At 36.9% G+C, this 27,715-nt stretch overlaps 1 protein-coding gene across 4 annotated transcripts in view; it reads left to right on the top strand.

Annotated features, from left to right (window-relative positions):
* Positions 1-26,465, top strand: part of LNPK (lunapark, ER junction formation factor) — a 46,574-nt gene extending 20,109 nt beyond the window's left edge. For 2 of the 4 annotated variants that reach the window (XM_027733656.2, XM_027733654.2), the window contains exons 9-13: positions 6,273-6,491; positions 9,458-9,563; positions 10,269-10,339; positions 11,608-11,778; positions 19,432-20,384. In XM_027733656.2, coding sequence (XP_027589457.1) covers positions 6,273-6,491; positions 9,458-9,563; positions 10,269-10,339; positions 11,608-11,778; positions 19,432-19,625 — 761 coding nt within the window. In that variant the 3' untranslated portion in view covers positions 19,626-20,384. Of the gene's footprint in view, positions 1-6,272; positions 6,492-9,457; positions 9,564-10,268; positions 10,340-11,607; positions 11,779-19,431; positions 20,385-20,679; positions 20,771-25,992 lie in introns of those variants that run through there. The other 2 variants (XR_005566028.1, XR_003543121.2) reach the window with 2 other exon arrangements.
* The last annotated feature ends 1,250 nt before the right edge of the window (positions 26,466-27,715 follow it).

Genomic DNA, 27,715 nt, shown 5'->3' with positions numbered 1-27,715 from the left:
AGAATGTATTAGAATTTTCAACTGTGTGTCTAATTTTTGTGGGTAACCAAACACATTTTTTCTTTTTTCACTCTTGGAGTACTGGTTTTCTTAGGTGCAGAGCACCTGGATTTACTAACAAAGGAGTTTATAAGGTGCATCATCAAATCCACAGTTTCGTTCTTCTTGCTTAGCTTCAAATTGTCATTTTAAAACCATCCTTACTTGTTGACATTGACAGTGAATAGTTGCAGTCCAGTACCTTAGCAGTAAAGCTTCAATCTCTTCTGGTGTCTTAGGCTCAACAGCTTTTTCTCAAGTTTGCCCCTTACCTGTCTCTCCCATCATTCCATTTCTGCAATGTTCATAGTTTTGTTCAGTCTGAAGGGCCATTCTGACACCCTGTTCTGTTCTCTGTTTTAATACAGCTCATGGGTGGTTGCCAAGAATTTTCTGTCATAACTGTAATGTTTGGGTAGCCTATGGTTGGCATTTTTTAAACTCTTTATAAAATTCATCCTTCTCCTTGAGATATGTTAGAAACCACTACAGTAGTCCAGTAGTAGTGTGACAGGTCTGTTTGTAGAATGCAAGTAACACTGACCAGGGGAGGAAACTGCCTGGAAATGTGTGTTTCTTGTAGAGATAGAGATAGCTATCTATAAATAAGACACTGTTAAGTCTTTAGTCACCCTGACTTTATTAAGAGATAGCAGCAGCAGTTTTGAAACTCCTTAGGAGTTACATGATTGTTCTCTTCCCCTCTACCCAGGCTGTGTAAGTAGCAGTGGTGACAAGTAAGTTGCTCAGTCCCTATTAAATAACTAGTCTTGTGTATGTTTGGGTTTTCAAAGCACAGTGCCTGTACTTTTGATCCTGGGTTCTGAGTCAGTCAAAACAGGTTAGCTGGATCCAGCTTATGCTGTGTTGTGTTGATTGATTTGAATGTTAATAGAAGGGCTGTGAGGGAGAGGTTCTGAGTTAGAATTATTTCTGAGAGCCAATCACTACAGACTGTGGTCGGCATTAATAAGTGTGGTATGATATGAGTAGATTTGTGAAACAGTTGTTGCTGAGGAGTTTGCCCACACTAACTATGCTTAGAACTTTTTATTTAGGGTTAGCTGTAAACTGGTCTCATGGGCTTGGTGGAAGGGATCTTTCATTTGCAAAGAATATAAATGCTGCTCTCTGGCTGTGTCATGGTGTGAACCAGAGACCTTTAAGTGGGGATGCAACTGAGAAAATGTAACATTCAGCTTCTTCAGATGCATTCACCTTAAAGTAAGCAACTTGCTTTATCCTGGATAGAAGTGCAGTTTAGCCTTGCAAAAGATTTTGGAAAATAAATTTTGTAAGTTGTCATGGTTTATGGTTGGATTTAATAATCTTAAGGACCTTTTCCAAGCTAAATAATTGTATGATTCAATATAATTTTGTTCATATACAGCACAACTTCCTTTATTGTCTTTTTTCCAACCTATTCTCTAAGACATTAAATTTGGAATTGGTACTGCTTTTTGTCCCTGTAAAAGTGGGTATTCAGACTTGTATTTTGGAGATGCATTATAATTCAGGAGGGACACCCCATTTGGCTTTAGCTTGTGAAATCGTGGATACTTATTTTCCGAATATCTTGTTCTTGGTATATGCAATAATAATTTCAATTTTTAACTATCAGAAAACCTACAAGCTTATTGCTGATCACACTAAATATCTGCCTAAAATGAGTAGTAACGTCTGTTCTGTGCAGTATATAACTTAGTGTAACTAGATGACACCTTTCCGTGGTTATGGTATAATTTGGTGCATGCGGTATGTGGTAGAATTAAAGTGATTTGGAATAATAAAATGTGTGTTAACACATTAACATTAAAGCTTCCTTGATCTTTCCTTTTACTCACATTGCACACAAGCTAGCCAAGTAGCAGAACTCATTATTTTGAGCTCTATAATTGAGTCTTTTTGAAAACAGGGTAAATAATGAGCAGTGTGTAATCAGATTGGACAATGTTGTGTATGAGACAACTGATGAAAAGTTAGTTAGTTTGTAGGTTTTTGACTTAATGGTTGAAATGGAAGCTTGCACATCATACTAATCGGTACAAAGATTTTACTAGTGTTGCATAATAGTTGGTTCTCAGAAAAACAGCTGGTAGTGCCCCAATTTTTCAATGTATTTAGCTCTTTTTGCAATTTTTGTGATTTTGACATGTGCTTCTTAAATAGATAATGGTAGCTTTAACAGATGATTCATATCAATCTTGAGTTTGGCATAAGAAAGCACCAGGAAATCTAGAGGGAGAGGAATGTGAAAATTTAAGTGCAACTTCATCTATTCAGAAATATTTTGAGGGGTGGACTTAATGAGCATATACTTATTCAGTACTTTGGCCATAGAGAAAAATAGAGTAACTATATATTTGCAGTGAAATAAATATTTATCAGCCATATCCTGTTGTTGATACCTGCTCTTTTCATTGTGCTAATATGACTGTTAGCAGGGCTATTTTAAATTAATTCGCTCCATGACTTGAATTAAAAGTAGTGCAATAACAGATGGTTGTAGGCTGGGATGGGTATAGGCATGAGGAGGAAGAAAGAAAATGCTTGGTTGGTCTTTGGCACTAGAGCCAACAAGTTATGTAAACTATATATTGACCTGCATTGTACTGTAGCTCTTTAAAAATGATGTATTCTTCTCTACAAAAACCAAGGAGTTTTGAAGTGAGGGAAAAATAAAATAGTTTTGCTTGTAAACATGAAAGATGCAGCTGCCTCACCACTGCAATATCTTAATATTCTTTAAGAGATCATACTGAATCATCAGTTCAGTAGCATACCTGCTAAGTAATGTGTCTGCTTACGCATCTGTCTTGTTCGGTGCTGGTAACTGCAGAATTTGAACTGTAGTGTGCTTTAAGAATAAAAGTTCTATTTTTAAGTTATTTAAGTGTCTTCATGCAGTTGGCTTTTGGATACACAAAAATCATTAATGAAGAAAATCCTTGGAAAATTGCAAAACTTCATTAAAACTACAGCAGCAGTACCTGTGTGTTGTGTCAGGGTTGAGATCAATGGACATGTTACTCAGCTAAGTTGTGGAACTTGGAAGTATGGAAATCTGGAACTTTGCAAGAGGCGATTTTTAACACATTGCATCTCAAAATAAGGCAATTTGAGAACTATATAGATGATATTCAGTTACTGCAAAAAAATATTAGGGCTGTTACTGTGAAAGTGGACAGCAGGTTTAAAAGAATTAGAGGAGTTCATTGGTAACAGCATGCATATGTGATGGATATGGATTAGACAGGGCTGTGCTCTCTAACATCCCTGACAATGTGTTTATGGATTCTGGGGATGGTATCAGAGATGTAGGCAACAGAAATTTAGGTTAGTGTGTTGTCACTAAATAACATCTACAGCCACTCTAGGAAATGAAGTACTGGGATGGATGGGCTATAGGTCTTGCCAAGGAGAACATTTTTCATATTCTCATAATGCAGGTTCTGGTAACTTCTCTTACTTGGGGAGCAGCAGTGTGTTGGCAAGTTGTCTTAAGTATGAATCATAAAATAGAGTGAGAGCCAAATGAACTTCTAAGTGGAGGAAAAAGAAAAAGGCATTGTGAATAACCCAATATAATTTTGTGGAAACTAGCAATGAGTCTTGCATTCTTAACTCTGTAATGAGACTAAAACTACTGAAGCACATCTCTCTAATACTGACCATAGTACTTGAGTTCAACATCTTTGCAGGAAATATGGGGGAAGAGTTATTAAAGTAGCAGTAACTTTTCTTAATTGAAAGTCATTTAAAGAAGACTTGCCAGGAATGACCCTTTAGAAAGAACAGGCAAAAGGGGCAAAGCTCTTGCAGGCAGCATGGAAATTGCTTAGGAATAATGTACTATGGGCTCAGAATAAATATGAATATAGCCATGACCTATTGAAACAGACTCAGAGCTGTTAAGCAATCAAAATTAACATGCTTGAACCACATGATCTAGAAAGACAGCCTTCACAATGTAAAATGACATCCATATGCAGAAATTACAGTCATGATCTTCGACGTTTTTATATAAAAAACAGTATAAAGAAGGCTTTGTAATGAAAAGAGAATGGATTAATATGTCTTTTTATAGATATTTAAAATGATCTTGGAACAAGTGGAATTAGGCTTTATATTTATCACTAATTTTTTGAACATATGTGGAGCTGAGAAGAATGAAGAAATTGCATACCTTTAGCTTAAATTTTGGAGCTAGTACATGACTGGAAACTATAAGACAAACTTGAGTATAATGGATAATAAATCATGGGTCATAATCAATATATTGTTTGAATATGAGTCATGCCTGTTAGTCAGATGGCGTGGAGAGGATGCAGTTATTCTAGTGTAGTAAAACTTGAAAGGTTACTACTACTGTCTCTCACGAAAAGCTCTTGAAGACATTTTAATGGTGAGGTTCGTCATAAATGAATACTTAATTAAGATAAAACTCAGCACAGGAGCAGTTTTCAAAATAGAAACAAGTCACCGAGGAAACCTTAATGGAATTTCTGCAGCTACCAATTTATCCTGGTTTCCAGATTCTGAATAGCTTAAATAGTGAAGGGACAAACTTTACTTTCTAAAATCAAGTTAAAATACAGAATCTTCATACTGATCAGGTGATCTAACTTGGTTGATGAAGTTGTGTGAAGTGATGCGGTCATGGATGTGAAGGGTGGCAGGGGAAAACTAGTAATTTTTTCTGCTTTGTAGGAAACTGAACTAGGTGGATTTTTCATAAGAGTTTGAACACTTATAGTTTTTTATTGGTGTTACCAAAGAATTTTTCCAAATCTTCGTTCGTGAAGCCCAGCCATGACCAAAGAATTTTTAATTCTTTCTTCTGTTGTATATTAAATGTTATTTATACATACAGATAAGTAGGCAAGACCATAACCTATGTATGTTGCAATTTTCATGGCACTAGATGTTGGCGGTTTGCCAACAGAACTTTTATGTTTGACCTGGTACTTCAGTGATAGCAACTCTTTCTTAGCTAATGTAAGCTGATGTCACACACTCCCTCCCCCTTCTCCATGTGAAGCAGAAGCTTAGCCTGGTAGTGTTGTACTTCTAGGGACAGGGATCATTCCTTCAGACTCAGCACACCCATTTTCCAGTGGCTGGTTGCCAGTGGACCTGTAAACTGCCTGCTAAGCATTTAAACTCTTCCAGCCTGACACAAAGTGAGCAGATAAAAATCTCTCTAATCTTGAAATGCGTGTGGATGATGTGGATGATTTTAAAGTCCAAATGTAATGTGAAGTTCCATTTGTTGTGAAGGAAGACAAGCAAGGTTGTTCAAAGTGACGTGGATGCTATACGCCTACTCTGTAGGGTACTGTAGTCTTAGTTGTGGGCATTCTTAGGCTGTTCCCTTTAGAGACTAAGCTGCTACTTGTTAACCATGTTAATGTCTGCAGACCTAAAGTGATGGTTTCATTTCAGTTTGATTTGTTGCAGTAGTGTATGAACTTCAGGTTTGCATGATTATTATAATATTCAAACCATAATATATTACTGTGGTGATATTCCCATTGGACTTAATGAGAATTCTGGCTTCAGGTAAGAACAACTGAGGAAACCTAGTAAATTTTTCATGATAATGATTTAATAGTAACTCTGATAGTGATGTGAGAAGAGGTAAAAGTAAAGACATGTTCCAGCAGAGCCTGTTCTTGCTCTGTGACAATTCAAGCATGTGGTTTCATGGTAGGGTTGCTGAAACGAGTGACTGAAACTATGATCTTTTGGTTTTAGAATTGTTTCATTTATCCAATCTGGTTTTTTTAAATAACTTTGGGCACTTAGCCTGAGCATTTTAGATTCTGACTGAATAGTTTTGGTCCCATGGAAAGCTCAGTATTTGGAAGCATGTTTAAAGCATGGAGTAAAAAGTAGTCAGTTGTATACACTGTGGTTTGAGTCTAGCTGTTTGTCTCTCTAACGTTCTGCCTTAGAGAACAGAATCATAAGGTGTCTGCTAGTTTCCTTCTAGCAGAATTTTGCCCAAAGTATGTAACAGTTAATGATTATTGCTATTAAAATTCAGTATTCTGTGTGGTATTTACTTCTATGGCATGCTCAGCCAGGTAGCTGGTGATCTTTAGTTTCAGACCTTCCTGGTTTTGTTTGACTCTGTAATTTGCTGATTGGAATAAAACTATTAATTTACTACTTCTAATATCTTGCTCGGAATGCTAGATGTTAAATTCAGTATGCATATTTCTTGTCAGAAATTCGTCAGAGGACTGCAGCTCAAAGAAATGCTTCTACAACCCCACCTGTGACTCCTAAACAAGGTTCTCCCAAGTCACCTGTTCCAGCATCTCCTAATCTGCAGAGAGACTCATCAGGTCTGAGCGGACTCCCAGAAAGAACTGTTGTGCCATCCTTGCAATCAAATGTTTTACCAAGACGCCCTGGATCCCCTGCTACTTCAGTGCCTGGAATGGGTAAACAGAGCACTTAATGTTATTTACAGTTTATATTGTTTTCTCTGGTTACCGATAAAATAGGCCATTTTCAGACAGTATGGAAATGGCATTTCATTTGGAAATAGCAGAGCAGTTATCTGATTAAGCAGGAGTTCCATATTCAATTAGCCATAACTCTTTACAGCTGGCACCTTTTGATGCTGAAACCTATTGCCTGAGCTCATTTAACTGTTATGGCTTCTTTGTTTAAATGGCAATAAAACTTTGCAGTATTCTGTAGTCAACAATATAGCATACCTTTTTATGTTCTTAGTTTAGAAGAGCTCTATGCTTATATAAATCAGGCGCAGAGGAGAACACTTTCAGAATACATTCCTGTTTCTCACTAAACCCTGCACATATTTTTTTAGCATACATCTTGACATTTATTTAAATTTTTACTCTAGGAGGTATAGTCATGCAATCTATACTCATAGATTAAAGTGTAAAATACCAAATACAACAGAAAAGTTGTCTCTGTTGTAGCTGAACTCTAAAATGGCATTGTTATTTTGGTACAAGAGTCAAAAGCTTAGCACTAGGTTGCAATCTGGTAGAATTGAGTACTCCTTAAAATTTAGTTTCATATCCTGAAAATGTTTTTCCCGTGATTTCTGGTTTGGTGTTCAGGTGGAATGGACTTTATTAAATAGAATATGAACTAAATTATATTGAAAGGATTGCAAAATTTGAAAGTTTTGGGTGGGCAGTATTGTTCTCATTTTCCTCATAGGTGGTAAAGCTGTGTATGGGTTCATGCCAGGCCTTTCATTCATTGCAGGATGTTTGGCAAGTTGAATCACAAGGCAAGAAAGGAGATGAAATGCTTTCTTGAATATAGAAGGAATGCAACTTGCCAAGAATCTCATGACCACCACTGTAACGTGGAGTGGTTCTTTGCTGTATATACAGGGATCAAGAATATGTTTCTCTGCCCTGTGTTCCTGATTTTTACTTGAAGCTACTTAAGTCTTACAAACTGCATGTCCGTCCTTACAAATTTCCATGATGCAGTCAAAAAGTAGGACTATACATAATATACCTGCTCTCTAGTGGAAGATCTTGGGAAGCTGAATTTTAGAATGCCTTTTCATATTGTTTAGTGTAATGGAGTAAACTTATCATGGGAAGTTGTGGTCTCACTTCTCTGTAGAATCCATTAAGCCTTATTTTTTTGTTAGTAGTTCTTTGCCTGTATTATGAAACTTCTATGAACTGTAAAGGCAAGTTATTAGTAAATCTTGATTACCTTGAAGTACCAAAAATTAGCTCCTTGCACAGGAAATTGGTCATTTGGTTATAAACCACATCTACTGATACCTGCTTACTGAAAATTCCGTCATGAATTTAAAATTGCACGTTCCTTGTTAAGGAAGCTGACTATATAATAAAATAATATCAGCTATATAATAGCTTTATTCTTAAGGGAAAATTCAGGCACATTGAATAAGCTGGATGAAATTCAGCCTTTACTGCATAAATGACTCAGAGAAAGAAAGAAACTGACTTGTTGGAAAGGACAGTTGCTAAGCCTGGGAATTAAAATATTCAATGTAGTTTCTGTGATAATGTCTTACAGGCACTTTTTTCCCCACTAGTAACTGGTATTTTGACCAAACAGGTTATTTTGTCATAGATAGCAACGGGAGCCACTGCAACTGTCAGCTCATATGGAAGCCCTGCTTTTTCTTGTGTTTGCCCAAACCTTCCAGGCCTATAAGATTTCAGTCATGAAGTTGTAGTGAAAAGTGTGTAAATTCAGTATCTATAAGAATAATATTGTATCTAAGTTTATGCATGGCTTGCAACAAATATGAATGGCCTTAATTATTGCTACAGAAGATTAATAATTCATTTTCATTATGCTATATTTTGTAGAGGAGAATCAATTTAACGTGTATTACCACAGAGCTCCCATATGTTTGAAAATTAATAACCAGCAGGTAGTTGAGAGTTTGCCAAGCTTTGCAGAAATGACCAGTCTTTCTACAATGATTGCTTCTGATGTTTATATTAATTACTGGTGTCCATAACAGCATGAGAACCAAGATGGTTGGTCTGAATTATTAGCAGACAGTTAATTGAAGTAGTTCTTGGAGTGTGTTATGATGTTTCATTCTAGGTAACTTTTATTCAATTTTTACTTAGTTTGTCTTTTAGAAACTTTTAATATATTGGTGATTTACAGGTCATACGAAAACTTGGGTTGTTTGAATATAGGCCTAAAACATTTGAGTGTAAGCCAGGTATTCGCAAAATTGTTCTAGAGCTTTAATTTTATTGCAGATTGTATCAGTGCATTTTCTTGATAGAAGTCTTTCTGGTTTCTGTGAACCTTTAGGAAATGCATTTTGCCTGACCTCTACTTTAAACAGCTTTTGCAGAATCCAGTTTATATTGCACTGAATTTGTTCTACCTTGCTGCTGTGAAGGTTTTCTTGATCTGGCTTCCTGCCTGAGGATAAAATACGGGAATAACTTGGGAATACATTCACTGGTTGTTATCTCCTGAATTCAGTCCTCTTGTTTGTGAAAATGAGGCCTATTTTAAAAACATTATTGTTGAAGAGTTGTAAGTTGCAGTATTTTCTGATCAAATTTTCTTGTGCTTTTAAAGATTGGGACAGTCCATTTAGATCAATTATCCAGTATTGATGAGACCTGTTCTGAAAGGCTGTGCTGTTATGAATAATGCAGCCTTAATGGCAGGATTAGTCTTGTTCTATATGTAGCACTTCAAGAGGGCACTACTGAAAATATTTGATTCTTACAACGTTTGACATTTGCCACAGGTTTAAAAATCTTACAGCTTTCCTAGTGGACTGAGAAATATGGCCATGTCTATTAAGTAGGTGCAATTATTTTATTACACTAGAACACATAGTAGAATATCACATATAATAATACAGCTGAAAATAATTTTGACATAATTCATGTCTTCCTAGGTCTTCATCCTCCAGGCCCTCCTTTGGCAAGACCTATTCTTCCTCGAGAAAGAGGAGTTGTGGATAGAGTTATTGAATATTTGGTTGGTGATGGTCCTCAGAACAGGTAAAAGTGTTATAAAAGAAATACTAAACACTTAGGGGAAAGAAAACTTCTTAACCTTTTTGTTTAAGCCAGATGTCAAGGTTAAAAGGATTGCAAATGAATTTGTCCAAAATTTTCATAATTAAATGTTTTTTTCTCCTTGTTTAGCTGGTATCTCTTTGCAGGTATACTGGTAATATTTTTGGCAAAATTAACCTCTGTTTTGGGTGGTATTAGCCATGTGATACAAAGAAAAATCTGTGCTCAAGTGGGTGAATGATCTGTATTTTGAACAAAAAAACCCCAAACCGGTTGCATTAGCACTTGAGCTTTATATCCATTTTAAATGCCTTTAAGATTGTCTTCAGAGCTGTCCAGTCCTATCAGAACTTCCATGTAAACTGTGGTCACTTTTCGTATTAACTGTATTCTAGTGAATATTAACTTAATTTAGGTGTTATTTTCTGACACTGATGATATTAGAAATATGTTGAACCATGAGGTTTAAAGTGTAGCTAAGAATATTTCACTGTGCTTAAACCAACTTTAAATCCTGTTATGTAATATGCAGATTTAGTTTGCTTTTCGGGATAATAATTTTATTGTGGAAATTACCTTTTAAGAGAAAATATCTAAGGTATTAGTCAATATGTAAGGTAAAATACATCTCCCTTCAGTGTGTTATTACTTAAAGGTAGGTAATTATATATTATTCATACTTTCCAGGTATGCCCTTATATGTCAGCAATGCTTTTCCCACAATGGTATGGCTTTGAAGGAGGAGTTTGAATACATAGGTAAGAGATAATCTGTGTTAGACTCTGTTACTAGGCTTATGTTTCATAACTAGTATTCATTGTACTTCTTTTTGGTTGCAGTTAAGTACTTAACTGTCATTGTGAAGTACCAAATCACATGGAAACATTTTTGGGTAACTTATTACTCTGTATCTAAAGACTTCCTTCAAGACTTAAAGAAGTACTTTATTGCAACCTTGAGGTCAAGCATTTTACTTGTAGAAAACTGTTCAGTGGAAATAAGCTTCCTCCAGTACCTCCCTGAACATTGCTACTGGCTGTGAATGGTTCTCAGAAGGGTTTTATGTTGAGAAGCTATCTGACTTTAAAATGTGCCTCTTTTAACAGAACTTAAAATTTTGCTTTGTCAAGAAGATCTTGGGGAGATATCGGAAAAAGAGTGGGAACAAGCCCTAGGGGGCTCTATGTGAATTTATGGCTGACAATAACTTGAGACAGACACAGCTCTTTATAGAACACAGATGTTTTATTTTGCCTGCCTTCTACCACAAGTGTAAGCCTGATACTTAAGAAACCAGGGAATCTGAGATAAATCTTCTATTTAATTATGTTTTGCTTAATTTTATAAGTAAATATACAGCGCTGAATGTTTCTTATGAAACCAAAGATATGTAGTCTATATGTCACCTTAGTTCAAATGAGTTCACAACTCAACTGTGCCAGAAATTGCCACTTATGCCCTTTTGGCAGGAGTGGGGAGAGCAGAAGGAGGTGCTTAACTGCTAAGTGGTATCTAGTACTTCTGCAGAACAAAGCTGCTTTTTCTTAATTAAGCACCACTGAATCAGAATGCTCCTCAAAAAGCAGAGAGAGACATACCTTGTGGAATTTCTATCATCTCCTTACTCAAAGGGTGAGGAAAGTGGCATCTTAAGGGGAGCAAAAAAAAAAAATCATCTGCCAACTAATTTATTTTGTAGGAAAGAATAGAAGAACAATGGCAACATCTGGGGGTACTGAATTGCATTATTATGTTCATTGTGGTCAAATCTTTAATAGCGTTGGGCTCTACTCAGCACAGCAGCGCTGAAAGCAAACAGGTTTTTAAAAAGCAACTGTATGCTGAATTTAAAAAAGGACCTATATGGAACTGCTTGTGTAAATTTGGTGGAGATACTTTCAGGTACTGATAGTCACTTATTTAATTCTCTTTTTTTTGTGTTTTGGGCTGTCAGAATATAGTGTGGGAAAAAAGGTGAAATGTGAAGTTAATTAGTGAGGCTACTTACGGGGTCTGCTTTGTGTAGCATTTAGGTGTGCCTACTGCTTTTTCCTGAATCCTGCAAGAAAAACTAGACCTCAAGCTCCACGACTTCCAGACTTCAGTTTTGAAAAAAAGCGATCTACGGAATCGCAAGCTGAAAGTGAGCCTCTGGAACCCAGAGAGAAAAAGCCCCAGGAGACTGAACAGACAGAAGGTATGTACTAATCTCATCAAGTCTGGTCTTTTTAAAATGTCTAATGAAATCCCCCCTGTCATCTATCTCTCTGTTTAGATACATTTTTTTAATAAGAATAAAAACAGCTGAAATAATCAAACACTGCTCAAACAGGCTTCCTGGTGAGGTGGTCAATGCCTGTCAGTGTTTGAGGCATTTGAACAATGCCCTTAACATGCTTTAACTTCTGGTCAAGCCTTATATAGTTGGTCTAGATGATTGTTGTTGGTCCCTTCTAACTGAAGTACAGTTTATTCTGACTTCATAATAAGTGCAGTTTATATGTTTTCTCAGTTCTCGTCCCTGCTTCTAACTTAGGCTGTTAGTGTCTTTTTTCCTGTACTTTAAAACTTCTTCATATTAGTTAATATCTCATGCAAGTGATGGCATAACAAATTTTTTGCTCAAATGTTACTGACAAACAGGAACTAGCACTGTAAATTACAGAAATGGTTAAGAAGGGACTATGTCCCAAAGGAGTTAACTTTCACTGTGTTTGGCAGGTTATTTGATTGAGGTGTGTTGGAATTTCTGCCTTTGTTCCTTTTGCTCTTTTCCTCAGGGCAGGAAAATCTAGTAAAACTGCCTTGTTTAATTTCAGGTAGTTCAAAGACAAATTGTCAATTTTAATTTAACATAGTTCCTTTTGAGACATTTTATAGTCTGCAGATACAGTAGGCATCTGGTGTACAGCCAACAGGAAGATGCAGTGTTTTAAAAGACTCCAGAAATTACAACTTCAAACCAGAGGATCTCCAGTTAGATGTGCTATTGAGTGCTTGATGGGACTTCAAGTTAGTTTAAGCAGGGATCATGGTGGGAAGCTACTGAATAGTGTGCAGCTAGAAACACACCAACTGTGGGAAACTCACAGTGCAATAGAAAGCATGTTTCTGCTTGATTATTTTTAACAGGGAGCACAAAATGGCTTTGGCCTTTACTTACTGGCATGGGAAGGCTGCACAGGACCAGTAGGGAAGTCGTATCTAACAGTGGCTGTCTCAGGGTGTGGCCTTGTGAGAGGGCATTGTAGCAAAAACTTGGTTGGTTTCTTTTCCTGTGCCACAGTGCGCTCTTACCTCAAAGAAAGTACTGTTGCTGGCATGAAAGTAAGAATGAATGCAGATGCATGAAACTAGGACAGTGAAAATGTCTTATTTGCCCTCAAATCATAGAATCATCTTTTTAGTGAGTGGTAGGTTTAGATGCTTCTTGGCTACTTTTGAACTTAAAAGATAAAGACATTATTTATTACTGAGATCTTTAAAAGTGGGCTTGTTTTCCTCTGTGTGACTCAAATGGAGAAGTCCTTAAAGGATACTCAGCTCTTGGAGTTGTGTGCCTCAGGGGCTTCTGAGTATTATAACTACAGGTTCTTAGAGGTTTTGGGAGGGGTGTTTGCTAATTAATCTGGTATTATCATTGAAAGAAATGGTTATCAAACTATGCTTTTAGTGAGCTGCTGAGTCAGTCTATAAATGTTGTATAATAAGTTAAACCTTAAAAATTAGTGTGAGATTTTCATTAGGCGCTTCAGACGTAGGACTGAAAACTGCAGAATAGCTTTTGCTTTTTTGAAAGCAGAATTTTATCAAGTATTTCAGGAGAAAAATAGGATGGCTTTATTGCAGTAAATGTGATTTTACCGATTTACCTTTAACAATGAAAATGGTTTTTTGTGATGTGGTCTTGTGTTAATGTACTGCTTTATTTAAAAACAACAAAAAGAGCAACTACGGGCTTCATTCCCCAGTTCTCTTTTCTTGATAGGAAGTATGTGGTGAAATTTTTCAGAAGAGGCATATGAAATAAGTAACTGGTATACTGATTTTTGGTTTTCTAGGTTAAATAGCTGATCTTTTCTGAATATTTAATCTCCAAGATGATATAAGTCATTCGGTTATGATAATTGCTAAGCAGCCAGAAATAGAGTATGTGTTGATATTTTCCATAACTAATATCTAAGAAATACCTTGTTGATGTAGAAGAGGCCAGTGCCTGTCTGTGACTTGCTGTGAAGGAATCTCTTCTGAATGAGAAAATATTTCCAGTAAATCACTTTTTCCATCAGAACTGTAATACGAAGCATAACTGCTTACGTGCAGTTGGGCTTTATTAGTAAATGAACATATTCCTTGATTGTAAGGTATGAATCTATCATTAAGGTAGAGCTCTGGGGAAGCCTTCTGTTCACCACACTAATACAGCTGCTGTTGTAGCAAGAATAGAGAATATCTTCCCTTACAGATGTAGACAAGCATTAACATCAGGAAACCAACTTCACCACAATGTTGACAACACAGAGAAGTCCCAACTCTTCTCTGTAACTCATTTAAACCATAGCTTTATAGCTCAAAGAAACTGCAAGCTAATGTGATACAGAAGTGCTATAAATATTTTTTACCAGTCAACTACTTTGACTAATGAGTAGAGCAAGAAGCTGAATCTTTTTTTCAGTTGTGTGCTCATGCAGTGACAGCATGTTACATACAACTTCTGTGGATAAGAGATCTGAAGAATGGTTATGGGAAGTGCTGTTGGCACCGAACTTCGGAATTTTGTTTTTTTAATCCTCTTGAAATACGAAGTCATCAGCTGTCAATCTGATGCAGTTTACTGGTACAAATACCATGCTTACTTATTCAGCAGAGTAACTTGGAAAATTTTAGTACCAGAATGAAGAAATATACTTCAGCTCTCTTCTTACCTTTCCCTTAAATGGCTTACTCTTGATGGTATTTTTTTTCTTCATTAAAGGCTAGTTGGTTCTCTTATGTACTTTTTTAAAAAGTATTAATGTTTGGATCATATTGAAAAACCAACAGGAACAACTTTTAGCCTCTTGATTAATTTTGCCTTGCTTATATTTAGTACTGTTATGCTGCATTCTTGATTCAGGTTTATCATTTAGCACTGTTTTGAAGGTTGAAACAAAATTTGACTGCTTCAGATTTGACCGCAGTGGTCAGCACTTCATGGACTGCTTTATGTACTGTCTCCAGATTTGTGTGGAATTCCTTGACCATCTTGCTCAAATATTTTTATGATGATTTACTGCTGTGTGCTATGTTCTTTCCCTAGTTCAGCTACTATGCCTAGAACTCAGTGATTTCTCAAGCAGACACAGGTCAGCTTACCTTGAGTTCAATGGCTTGTAAACAAGTTCTTTTGGCTTTAAAATGTATTATGTTTCCAGTTAACCACAGTTCAGTTTTGCTGAACAACATAGCCTTGCTTTTTTGGTAGGATATGAAGGGTAGAGGGAATGCTATGCTATTATTGGACTTCTTTTTCAAAGGCTTCACAGTAGCTTTCTGTGATAATCAAAGCCATTAACAGGCTATTGTGAGGCACGTGTTCCTTAAAGCTACGTGGCACTATGTGAAAGTCTGTCTTAACAAGGAGCTGTAGTAGTGAAGAAAACTTGTCCCAAAGGTCTTGAAAGCACAAGTAGCTATATTTTAGAGCAATTATCTTATACTAGTTTTTTGAATTCCCACATAAGAGGTATTTTCTACTTAATTTAATAGTGATGCAGTATTGTGATTTCACTGATTACTCAGTGAAATACTCTGCAACAAGAGGAGGGGTAACTGACTTACAGTGTGAAGTACATACACTTTTTAAGTACTATAGATTAACCAGGAATGTTGGGACTAAAAAGAACTGCTGTTACCAGGAGGTTTTTTAAGGTTGCATTGTTACAGCTCTTAAATTTGCCTCAGGCCAGCATAGGGCTGTTTGCTGTTAATATCATGTAGGTGTAGCTACATTCTTTGGTTAAATCATGGATTAAGTGTTAACCATCAAGGACATTTCAATTTTCTGGTGTTATCTTTAAGTTTGTAGTCAGCTTTCGCTTGTTAGCTGCTCTCACAATAACTTAAATCATGCAATACTGAAATCAGGTTGACTTTAGGCAAGCTTTCTGTTAATTGCTGTATGTAAAATGGAATCACTATATATTTTTAATGAAGACTGATCATATTTGGAGTTAGCATCACTTACTCTGATTGCCTGACTACTGTTTTAAAGGACCTACTCTTGAGTTCCTTATAACTTTGTCAGGCATAATTATAAGACCAAAATTTTTCATGTAACTTTGTTTTAACTGAATATTCTGGAGAGTTTCAAGAGTTCTAGTAAGTTTAATCAAGAACAGAGTGAAGGGAAAAGTCATATAATACCTGACAATTTTTGCTTAAAGAAGCACCATCTCCATACCTTTTAGTAGAATATAAAAATGAAAGCACCATCCTTCTCCTGTTCCTCTGAATATAGATAGTTAGAATATGCACTTCATCGGGTTTTCATTAGAAGCTTCTCCTTGCTTCTGCTAGGGCTGTGATTGTCCCTGGGGCTTAACTGAAAGGTGTTGTGGATGGCATCCTTCTGATCAGACTGAGCAAATAGTCTCTTTACCTGTGTTAGAACGAGTCACTTCTGCAGAGTGCTAAGCATGATTCAGCTGAGGACTGCAGGACTGAAACTCTGTAAATAAAGTAATGGTTGGTCTATGCTACAAGTGAGTTGAGAGGGCATGGAGCTGCATCTTCCTTACATCCTGTTCTGTCTTTGACTCGAGCCTGAACAGCAGCAATAAAGAAGGAATGTAACTCAAGTGTGGAAGGATTGTAGCAGGAAAAGGCACAAACTTATTCATAGAATTTGAGGCCGAAGGAAAAAATGCAGAGATGAGACGGAAAACTGACAGTTGGGAGATAAAGATTGAGCACAGGCAGAGATGGGATCAAGATGGAAATTGGAGAGCGGGAAGAGAGAGTGGGATGGTCTGGAAAGTAACTGGGAATATTAATTTGCTTGGGCAGAAATAGGGGGGTTGACTATCTGAGAGACAGCTCTAGAGAAATTTTGGAACAAGAAGCCAGGACAGAGCAGCCTGTGGTTGAGAAAGCAGAGAAGGAAGTTGAATCAGGAGGCAAGTCAACTGCAGACTTGCTGAGATGAAAGATAAGTCTGACAAAAAAATGGAGAAGCTGAGCAGCCTGAAGTGGAGCCTGGAACTAAATGGAGCCTTGCGTGGGAAGAGGGGTCTTAAGTTCTTGGTGTCAGATGGCAATTGTACTTGGTCTGATGGACAAGGGTGTGTAGCAGCTTCTCTTGTCAGTCATGACCTGAGAAGCCAGAGCAATGGTTCTAAAACTTTCATCCCTGCTTGAATTCTGAATGTCAACCTGAAGCAATCTGATTACTTTCAGACACCCAGCATGTTTTGATAAATATGAGCAAGTGGCATTTGACTGGCACTGTTTTTCTCAGGGGTTGGTTTTGGGACCAACACTGCTAAATATCTTTGTCAGGAACATGGACAGTGGGATTGAGTGCACCTTCAGCAGGTTTGCTGGTGACGTCAAGCTGTGTGGTGCAGTTGAGGGAAGGGGTGCCATCCAGAGGGACCTTGACAGGATGGAGAGGTGGGCCTGTGCAGCCCTCATGAAGGTTCAACAAGGCCAAGTGCAAGGTACTGCACCTGGATTGGGGTAATCCCAAGCACAAACAAAGACTGGGAGAATGGATTGAGAGCAGTCCTGAGTAGAATGACTTGGGAGTATTGGTTGGCAAGAAGCTTGATATGACTGGGCAATGTGTGCTTGCAGCCCAGAAAGCCAACTGTGACCTGGGCTGCATCAAAAGAAATATGACCAGCAGATCAAAGGTGGTGATTCTGCCCCTCCACTCTCGTGAGATCCCACCTTTGTCCAGCTTTCTAGGCCTGACCTGTTTTCAGCTATGATAGAGTTAATTTTCTTCTTAGTAACTAGTATAGTGCTGTGTTTTGAATTCTTGCAGGAATCATGTTGATAACACAGTAATGTTTTGGCTGTTGCTAAGTAGTGCTTATTTTAAGTCAAGGAATTTTTGGTGTCTCATGCTCTGCCAGTGGGGAGCTACACAAGAAGCTGGGGGAGAGCATATGCAGGAGAGGTTACTTGAACCAGTCAAAGGGATATTCCATACCACAGAATGTCATGGACAGTATACATAAACTGGAGAGGTTTGGATGTGAGGGGCTGATCACTGCTAGGAAATGGGCTGGGCGTCAGTCAGCATATGGCAAGCAGTTGTATTGGGCATCACTTGTTCAATTTTTTTTCTCTCTCCTCCCCCCCTTTTCCCCTTCCCACTTTCCTCCCACTTAGTTACAGTTGTTGTAGTTGTTACTATTTTAATTTCTTTCAACTATTAGACTGTTCTATTTTTAATCCATGGATTCTAACTTTTTTGTGATTCTCCTCCCCATCCCACCAGGGTGGCAGGAGGGTGGGTGGGGAGTGAGCCAGTGTCTGTGGGATACTTAGTTGCAGGCTGGGTTTAACCACAACAGACTCCCAGCATAAGAAGGACGTGCTTCGGGAAGACCTTGGAGCAGCCCTTCAGGACCTCAAGAGAGCTGAAGAGGGACTTTTTACAATGGCATGTAGTGATAGAACAAGGAGAGGTGGCTGTGAACTGGAAGAGAATAGCTTTAGATTAGATATTAGGAACAAATTCTTCACTGTGAGGGTGGTGAGATGCTGTAATAGGCTGCCCAGAGAAGCTGTGGATGCTTACACTTCCTGTAAGTGTTCAAGGCCAAGTTGGATGGGGCTTTGAGCAACTTCTTCTAGGTGACAGAGTCCCTGCCCATAGCAGAGCTGTTGGAACTAGATGTTGGAGCTGTTGGAGCTGTTGGCCCCTTCCAACCCAAACCATTCTATGATTCTCTGAAGTTACAAACGTTTGATAAGGCTAACATTTTTGAGCTGTAACTTTGTATCAGTTTTGCAAACTGTTCGCCTTCACAGTATACATTAAAGCTGTATGGTATTGACTAATACTAGTCAATAAATAAACTGCCATCAGTACTATCATTCTACAGTACCTTTGCATCATTTAGTACAACACTTTGCATTCAGTTTTCCTGCTGACTTCAAAATGTGACTCATTTCTCATATGCTACTGAAATCCTGTTGTGCAGCTAGAATTTGCCTCTTTAGAGGTAGTACTTACAATAAATGTTTTTGGTCTTCAAAATATGCATATCATCAAGGACACTCCCATCCCAGATTAAGAGGAAATATACTCCTGTGCAACCTTCCTACACTTGCCCTTGGAAGACTGGGAATATACAGTAATTTTGATTGGATGGTTTGATATGTTCTGCTATTTTTTTTTCTGGTTGTCTGACTTATGTTTAAAGTAGTTTCCACAAAGTAGTATGTTTAGGTTCTGTTTGCAGATTGAACTCTTATAGGAAAAGTTATACAGTTGGTAAAACTGACATTACCAAGCACAAAGAAGCTGAATTACCATCATGCAGTGTTTCTAACATCTCACATTAATGAACAAGCTTAGAGAAATTGTTGAGGGTGAACGGATACAAATAATACGTAATATTTTCTTAGTAGGATCTAAACTCTTCTCCATAGCATTTTCTTTATTCTTAAATTTTATAGGTTTTACATGTGACCCTCTTGTTAGAAAAATCAAATAGTTTTTACCAGTTGAGAATGTCATGCAGTTACTAGTCAAAACCTGCATGTGATTACAAAATGTTTCATTTGCTTTTTAATAATATTAGCTGCCTCCTTATTTCTGGAAATAGTTATTTCATCATTTTTCTTTTCACAGAATCTGAAGATGATGTGGCCCAGATCATTGAGACAAACGAGACAGATGATAAAACACCAAGTTCTGAGCAGCTAAATGATAAGCTAGCTGAAGAAATTGAAAAAGAAGCAGAGAACATTTCAACAACTGAAGACTCTATTTCAGAGTCTATTTCAGCTGAACAAAGTGAAGAACCTTTAATGAAAGCAGAATAAAGTACTTCAAGTGCCTTCTGTAGCTAGTTTTTAGCTTTGTTCATGCCTGTTGTTACTATTCAGGTGAGCTTTTTTTAATGGTACAACTTAAATCTTGCTTGAGCTTAAACTGCCTCAACTGCCACAGTGTGTCAAAGCTATGTGTAAAAGTGGGTATTGTAAATTAAGCATGTGTCATTAAGTTAACATATAGAATGTATAGTTGGTTGAAGTCTAACAGTTGTAGCCATTGTTTAGTTTGCATATTTAAAAACTTTAAAATATAAGCTTTGCTAAGGGTGACTTATAATTTGACATATCTTTAGCTGTCCATGTAAAGAGCAATTACTGACAGCAAGTGACCTAGTAAGTTTGGTCTAGTGAATTTAAGATACATTTTAATGCTACCCTGTTAAACAAATTGAGTACATGTTAAATACACAGATGTTTACAAGCTAAAGTGTCATCTGACATTTGACTTAAGCATATGAAGTGTCATTGCAGTGGTGTTAATATTATTTGTTGTCTAACTTCTTGACAGAATTCAGTTAAATGGCACTCGGATAAATGGCATCTCCTTTGGTGTTTGCATTGCAGATGAACCAGAGGCACCTACATACAAAACTGTTTTGTGTTTACATAAAATATAGAAAGTCTCTACACTTGATTGTACTTGAATACAAAGCACTATTTATACTTGTACAATAATGACAAGATATAAGTGAATTTTGTGCCTTTGTGTATTTTGTTAAAGGAAAATAAAGACATCTAGCAGCACTACTTGCTTTGTGATTCCTAAAGTTGAAGAGAATTTGTTCTGCTGTATGCAGCTATTCTACAGTTACTTTGTGCAAATTCAGAAGGAAGATGACACCTTAAAAGGAGAATGTCTATATGTAGCCAAGGTGGCTTTGATAGACTAGAAATAGATCCCTGAAGAATAGGGGAAGCGCATGTGCGTTTGCCAAAAGGCTTTCTTAACTGTGCCCAAAGCTTGTTGATACTATTTATTGTTACAATTACAATTAATATTTGCTGCTGAATTACTGAAACTGTACTTTTTTTTATCCTATAGCTTTTCAAGCTAAGGACACTTGTTATACATATCCTGTTAAATGTAACAGCTGGGATCCTGGAATAGAATTTTTCTGGTGCCTGGAAGTGAGGTACCTAAGTCAATCAGATTTTTTTAGAAATAAATGGTGACCATGTGTAACTTGGTTGATTTAGTAGTACTTCTGAGAAGAGTTTTGTGTGCAATGCTCTCTGCTTACCTCAGTATAGGGAGAGGAGGAATTCCAAAACAATTTTTAATCTATTGTCTTGGTCCCAAAGGGAACTGGTTTTTACCCTGTAAAGACAACAAAACCCCTAAATCTTAGTAGCTCAAAAGCCCTCTACAAGAAAAGCATGTTACTAAATGTGACCTTAGTATCCATGTCTTTTTACAAGACATAATTATATATTACGTGAACATCAGTGATAAATTTTCTTTTCCAAATACATGCTTTATCTTCTGATTCCTTGGGGTTAGTTTAGAAGCTCAACCTTGCATCAGTCAGAGTCACGTTTGGTCTGTATTTAGAAAAATGAGGAATTTTTTTTCTGCTTTGCTATCTAAACTGCAATTCATATTTTAATTAGTAGCCTTAATAGAATGTAGGCATGTGATTAAAGATGTACTTATAGATGTTTGCCTATACTTACATAAACAATTAGTTACATACAAAATGTTTATTTACTATCGTAGTTGGGAACACAAAGAAAACAGTCACTTTAACAAACATGTCTTACAGTGTGAGAAAAGTACAGGGTACAAAGTGATAGGGGAGTATTTTATTTAAAATTAATATTAAAATTATTATTTTAATATTTTCAGAGAATGTATTTTAGATTCTAGAACTTATTTAAAATGGAAATAATTTTGCCTGAAAGGGGACAAAGTTTACGTATTATTTTGTAAGATGTTAATCTCTCCTTTGCACTGATTTGTCTGCTTAAAGGCTGGTTTCCTTGGAGGGGAAAAAAAAATCACAGACCACATCAATAATTCAGCACAATAAATTGTTGAATGTACTTAAATTAGAATCACAAAAACGAAGTAAAATTTGACATCCTGATCCCTCATATGGCATATGAAGGCATGAATAACTGTCAATTCAGAATTTAAGGTTACTCTAGGCACAGATATTAGTTCCTTTTAAAAATGTGTATCTTAAGTGTCTGTTCTTGTGTAGGGTCGTATCAGGTCCTTTCCATGACAAGCAGCTGCTGGGCTGTAATGCATGTAATATCTGTGGAATTGGCTGAGAAAACGATCTGTTATTTTACCTATTAAAAATATTTTTGTTAGCCTGGGACACACATGTTTTCACATGTCCTGCTTTTGCCAAAGAAGCTGATGCTTCTTCGGTTGTTGGGAATATGAACTTCTTTGAAAAAAGAGACTCAGTATCTGGAATGGGGTGGGGTTTTGTTTCTCCCAGTGTTCTTAAATGTGAAATTAAATGTGGCATTAGCAACTTTCCAGAAGAATGTTTGTTACTTTTTGTTTAATATGTCACTGAAGGATCAAGTAAAGACAGTCAACCTGATGTGAAAATGAATACTTTTTAGAATGTGAAAACCTAGCTTTTAGATCTAAAACTACCTAGAATTTTTGAGGAGGGGAAGTGTGTTTTAAGCACATGGTAGAGTTTTCCTGGTAGACTTTCATACTAAAAAAGTATCCAGGCAGTCATTTACAGTAACTGCTTCAGAAGGCTTGAAGGTTACGTTAAGGATGTCCTGGTATTTTGGTAGGGAAAAATCAGTTTTTAACTTTGTAATTTTTCAGGGGTTTAAAGCAGCTGTAGTAAATGAGGGTACAGCTTTAATTAATCTGTGAGTGAATTCAGGCTCATGGAGATGTGATGGTGTGATGGTCGTAGACTATGGGCTTTCCTCAATTTACAGTAAGCATTCACATGTTATTCCTGCCAAGTATGTCTGCCTTAGTCCTGATAGGAATATGAGATGAGGATTATGTTTCTGCAGCAGTTACTTCTTGCCTTCTGTGTACAGTAAGTGTGGCAGAAGTAAAAGGCACCTGTCCAGCAGGAATGGAATCAAAATCCAAAAATACTTGTAGATGAACAGCAGTAGCCACTTAGTCACTTGGTCTTAATAACACCAAAAAAAACTTGGAAGTAGGAGTATGTAGACCAAAAAGGTACAGTATTTGTCAGTCATATTTAATCCAGTTGCAGACAGACTATTAAAGATGAGGAAATGGAAGAAAGTAGGGGGAAAATACCACAATTGCTATGGTTCCATGTTTTGTTGTCTTCTGACTTCCTAGTAGGTACTTGAATCTCAGTTTTTTCGAAAGTACTTAAAAGCCTGGTCATGTGAAAAACCTCAGATATTATAGGATCCCCCTTTCTTTCTGTGTCCAAAATGAAAAGCAAAATTGAGTGGGGTAGTAAAGTAATACATAGCAAGCTTGTTGGTGCCATGTTTTTATTGATTCTGAAATATTGTGAATAACTACAGAGATGTCCTTTTAGTCAAACATAGGTTATAAATAAGGGAGGAATTATCTGGACTATGTAAACTCTACCACAAAAGACAAATGACTGTTCTAATTAAAAATAAATTTAAATGAATTGGTCAAACGTAAGCTTTACTAAGAAGTCTGCCGAGCAGGGAAGAAAGGCAATGTTATTTCAAACTCTGATACTTTTCTAAAGGAGAAAACAGTTGATTAACCTTGGACATTTTGATAGAAATAGATAATTTAGTGGAATCTTGGTATGACGATGGTTTGTCTCAAGAATTCTGTTAGGCCACATGCAGGAGAAAGAGACGCTTTGCTCAATGGCAAAGGAAAATAATGTGGAAGTTGACAATTTAGGAATGGTCTAGAGGTTATCAAAAGCATGTAACTAGGGGTGTGTATGGTTGCCTTGAAGTCAAGAACAAGAGGTTTGAACACCATGTGGTGCATGAGTAGAAGCCAATGAAGGACTTAATGACAGAGTGAAAGATATTGGAAGAATGGAAGGGATAGTGGTTTTGTCTGTCAGAACAAGGTCTTAATCGAGAGTTAAAGACGAGCTTGCAAACATTTTTCAGAAAATGTGGGAGGGTTTGCCTATTACTACATGGCAGTACATACCCCAGGTTAATACCATATTCTTATTTCAGAAGTAATAAGGCTGCAATTGACAATGAATCATATTGGCAAAATTTGTTTGTGTTTTAGAGTTAATTTCAGAATAAACAGATGTCAATAACTTTTAGAATAAACCGTCTAGCTATAGCTAGAGGTTTATAATGTTTTTAACTTTCAAAGGCTAGGAGAAACACTTCTGGTACATGGTTCTGAACATAGCAATGTTTGTGCACTTGTAGGTCTTTGGTGATGGATGAGTGAGTAGGGTAGAGGAAATTGTCCATGATTCCATAGTTACATCTGCTATTAAAAACTTCCAAAGTCTTAATCTTCATGAAGTCTGAACACATCCAGTACAAGAGTACTAGATGTAAAGACAGCTTTAAGTAAGCTGCTGCTTCTTATTTATTCTGCTTCTGGAATAAGGTTTTGTTAGATCTTCCACAGTGTGGAAGACTGTTCATGGGGTAAGGTATATCCTGTCTGCAAATGGTTCACTAGAACAATAACCTTGAAGATTTATTTGACCAGTTCCCTGGGTGTTCTCAAGCAAAATGTTTAGGCCCTTGTTTCCTGTCCAGTGACGTGATTAGAAGTTAGTGCATCAGATCTCAGTATTTCATGTTTCAGTTCCTTTCTGAAATTGATACATGCAAACCTGTCCAGATTTCTGGTGTAGTGAGCATCCGAAGGAGACTGCATAGAAACCATACCCCAATACAGGCTAATTTAAGAAGAGGCTGCAGATACATCAAGTGCATAAACACTAGGAGGAAAGTAAGTTTTTTTTCAACTGAAAGTTTGAAAGTTCTTAATAATTTGGACAAATAGCCTTGCAGGAGGCATTAGGTTTAAGATGGAGTTGGAGAACAAGAGGGCAATAACAGATTACTCTGTAACCAGTAGTGTGTGCCTTCTTGTTGTTGATTAGGAGTGTATTTAATTAAGGTATCTAAGTGAGAGTTTTGTCTGTTGTCAGGAAGTTTTGATTCACTGAAAAAGTGTGTGTGAAATGGTTAATTACTGATCTGTGGGAGTGCTCCTCTCTTCCATCGTGTGGTCTTTAGGTGGAGTTCATAGTTCTCAGGTTTGTGGAGGGTGATGAAGGTGAGGAATTACAGCCGATGGGACTGGCTGGCATAGGGCTATTGACTCCAGGTCTTGGTGTTTAGTAACACACCAAAGTTTCTGGCAGAGGAAAAGCTGTAAACTTCCATCAGAAATGTGTCATATTTGAGATGTATCTGGTTGTCTGAAATTAAGTGTACTTCATGCTCTGGATTCTGGGTCCTTGGAGGAAAGGGATGGCCTCCCGAGTAGGTGGGAATTTCTTAGCACTAGGTCTTTACTAGGGGGTTGTTTACACAACAAATAGAATAAGCTATAATAGTGTTTAATAATAGGAACTGCTACCCTCCAGCATTTAAAAAAATAATAAATTGAGTTGTCCCTTAAGATCACAAGTCTCAAGGAATTTGACTTCACCATTGCTTTTGATTTGTGGACCTCTCTAGGGTCTTATCAGGTCACATTCAATCTTTTCTCTGCAAGAATAATGATTCTATGAAGAATAAGACCTAGAGAGTGTATGATGGGCAGGATAGTGAGCAGGGTTTTAAAATGAAATGTATTGATTATACAATAATTTGCTCCCAAACCATGGGGTTTTGAGATTAAAGCAAACACACCAAGATTCTCGATAGATTATTTAACTTTGCAACCGTGCAAAATCTAAAGCACTGTATCATAATATAACCCTTTCAAGGTTGCATAAAATCAATTTGATCATGACTTAAATTTTTGCATAGAAGGGAGTGTCCTGACCAATTCTTGTAATACTGGTTATCTCTCACTGTAGTCACTGTGGGAATAAACCTACTTCAGGACTGCCTCTATATGTGCCTAGCATTATAGTGCTAGGATTTTCAGTAGATAATTATTAATGTTTTTCAGGAGGGATTCATAAGCCTTTACCACTGTAAAATCATGTATTCTCTGTTTTTTGTGACAAAAATAATTTGCAAAAGTGAGGTTGTAATTGCCAGAGAGGAATACATGCAGCAAAATCCTGAGGTAATCAGATATGGGAGAAAAGGGGTGCGGATACTGAAGACCTGACAATTTTGGGTGTTCAATTTGTAAATTCAAAGTCATCTCTAAATTTGTAACTTATATTGAAATAATAATTCTTTTTCTCTTTCTCTCTCCATTTTGCTGCCTCAATGAAAATAGAGAAGCTGGATTTGTAGAAAACTCAAGCAACAAAGACCTTCCAGCTCTTCTGAAGTGGTCTGCCCTCTAATTCCTTGCGTCATTTCAAGGAGTTCTACTCACTTGATGAAACTTAATTCTGACTTGTTCAGCACTCAAAGAAAAACATTTTACAAAACCACCAAGAAAATTAATTTTAAGAAAACTATTTTGAATGATGTTTTAAAGGAAATGTGAAAGTTGTTATTTCTTTAGGAATGTTTGAACTTGTATTTTTTGTATATTGAGCTTTTATTTAAACGGGAGATCCTGTATATTTATAGATGTTATTGTTGTAATAGCCTTGTTGTTACATTAGCAAAGGGTGTGTGTGTTTATGTACTATAAATAGTATCTTTAATCAGAAGTATCATTTTAATCCTAGCTGTGGCCTTGACCAGTAGTTACATCACCTGCAATTGAAAGCCCATTAAAATCAATTGCAAAGACATTAATTAGTGTGAATTCTTGGGGTCTAATAGACTTCATGAAATATCTTAGTTTTTCTGCTTGTAATTGAGAAAATATTTGAATTTGTGCTCCCCTTTTGAAATTTACTATTTGACTAAATGAAGTAAATTTTAAAGCATATGAAATTAAATTATATAGGTTGTTGTTTGAATATATGGTGCCTTTGCTTCTCTAGGATAAAAAAATCCTGATTATGAAGAAGCTATTTATTCACTTGATCTTCATTTATGGTTTCAAGGTGATAATTCTGTTTAGTAGTTCCTTCTGTGCTGGCTGCACTCAATCAACTTGAATTTCATAGGGTTTTTTTTTTTAAGGCCCTTGTGTTACCAAACAAAAATGAGAGTGACCCAGCCTTTTTATTGCAGTCTCTGCCCCCAAGTTGGACAGGCATATGTAGGAGAAGAAAGTTGTTCAAGGTTGAGTAGATGCTGATAAGACCCATTTATCTGTGCTGCAACCAGTTGTGAGAACTCCTGGCTCGTGGCATGAACAGCCAGCTGTCTACCCTCAAAGATCCGACTGGCACAGGATGGCAGAATTTTGTGTATGCTGAAGAAGATGCAGGGAAAACTCAGTATAAAAAATATGTGGCAGCTCTAGAGGGAACTGTGGAGTTGCAAAGATGCTGAATTTGGCCCACAGTTACAGAGACATTTCAGGGTAGATGTTACAGGTTTTATCTAAATGGTGATTTATGTCCTTATTCCTCCATTATTGTCCACAAGGTACTGCCCTATGTCACAGACCTGTATTACCTAATTTTTTCAGACTGTTTCATTTTCATTAGAACAGCTGCTTTAGCTTGTGATCAGTGTACTGCACCTCATTGATAATCTAAGAGGGTATTAGATGCACAGAAGTGGCACCTAACCCTGTCAGTCTGGCTTGATTGACCCCTCAGCTTCCAAAACATGGGTTCATTTTTTTTTTTTTTTTTTTAAGCCCAAGTTAGCCTGCATCCATTTTCACACACATTCCGGGCAGTTTAAAGGTTGGTCGGATTCGAATATTGCTCTTTCAAATTTGATAATGTATGAGTACAGAACTGTGACCTTTGATACGTAGTAATACATCAACATGACACAAGCAGTAAGTGCAGCAATTACCTTTACTACACTTCAGATTGTGTTTTAGTTCTCATCTTGTAAGCAATTATTTCAGGAAAAAAGGGATGCCTTTAAGTTAAATATATTTTGCAAATAGTGTAAATGCAGAAATTAATCTTTGGGGA

Source organism: Pipra filicauda, unplaced genomic scaffold (genome assembly GCF_003945595.2).
Source record: "Pipra filicauda isolate LSUMZ 115617 unplaced genomic scaffold, ASM394559v2 scaffold5_size6683894_pilon, whole genome shotgun sequence".
Lineage (NCBI taxonomy): Eukaryota > Metazoa > Chordata > Aves > Passeriformes > Pipridae > Pipra > Pipra filicauda.
Note: the sequence above shows the minus strand (reverse complement) of the source record. Positions and strands in the feature narration are given on the sequence as shown.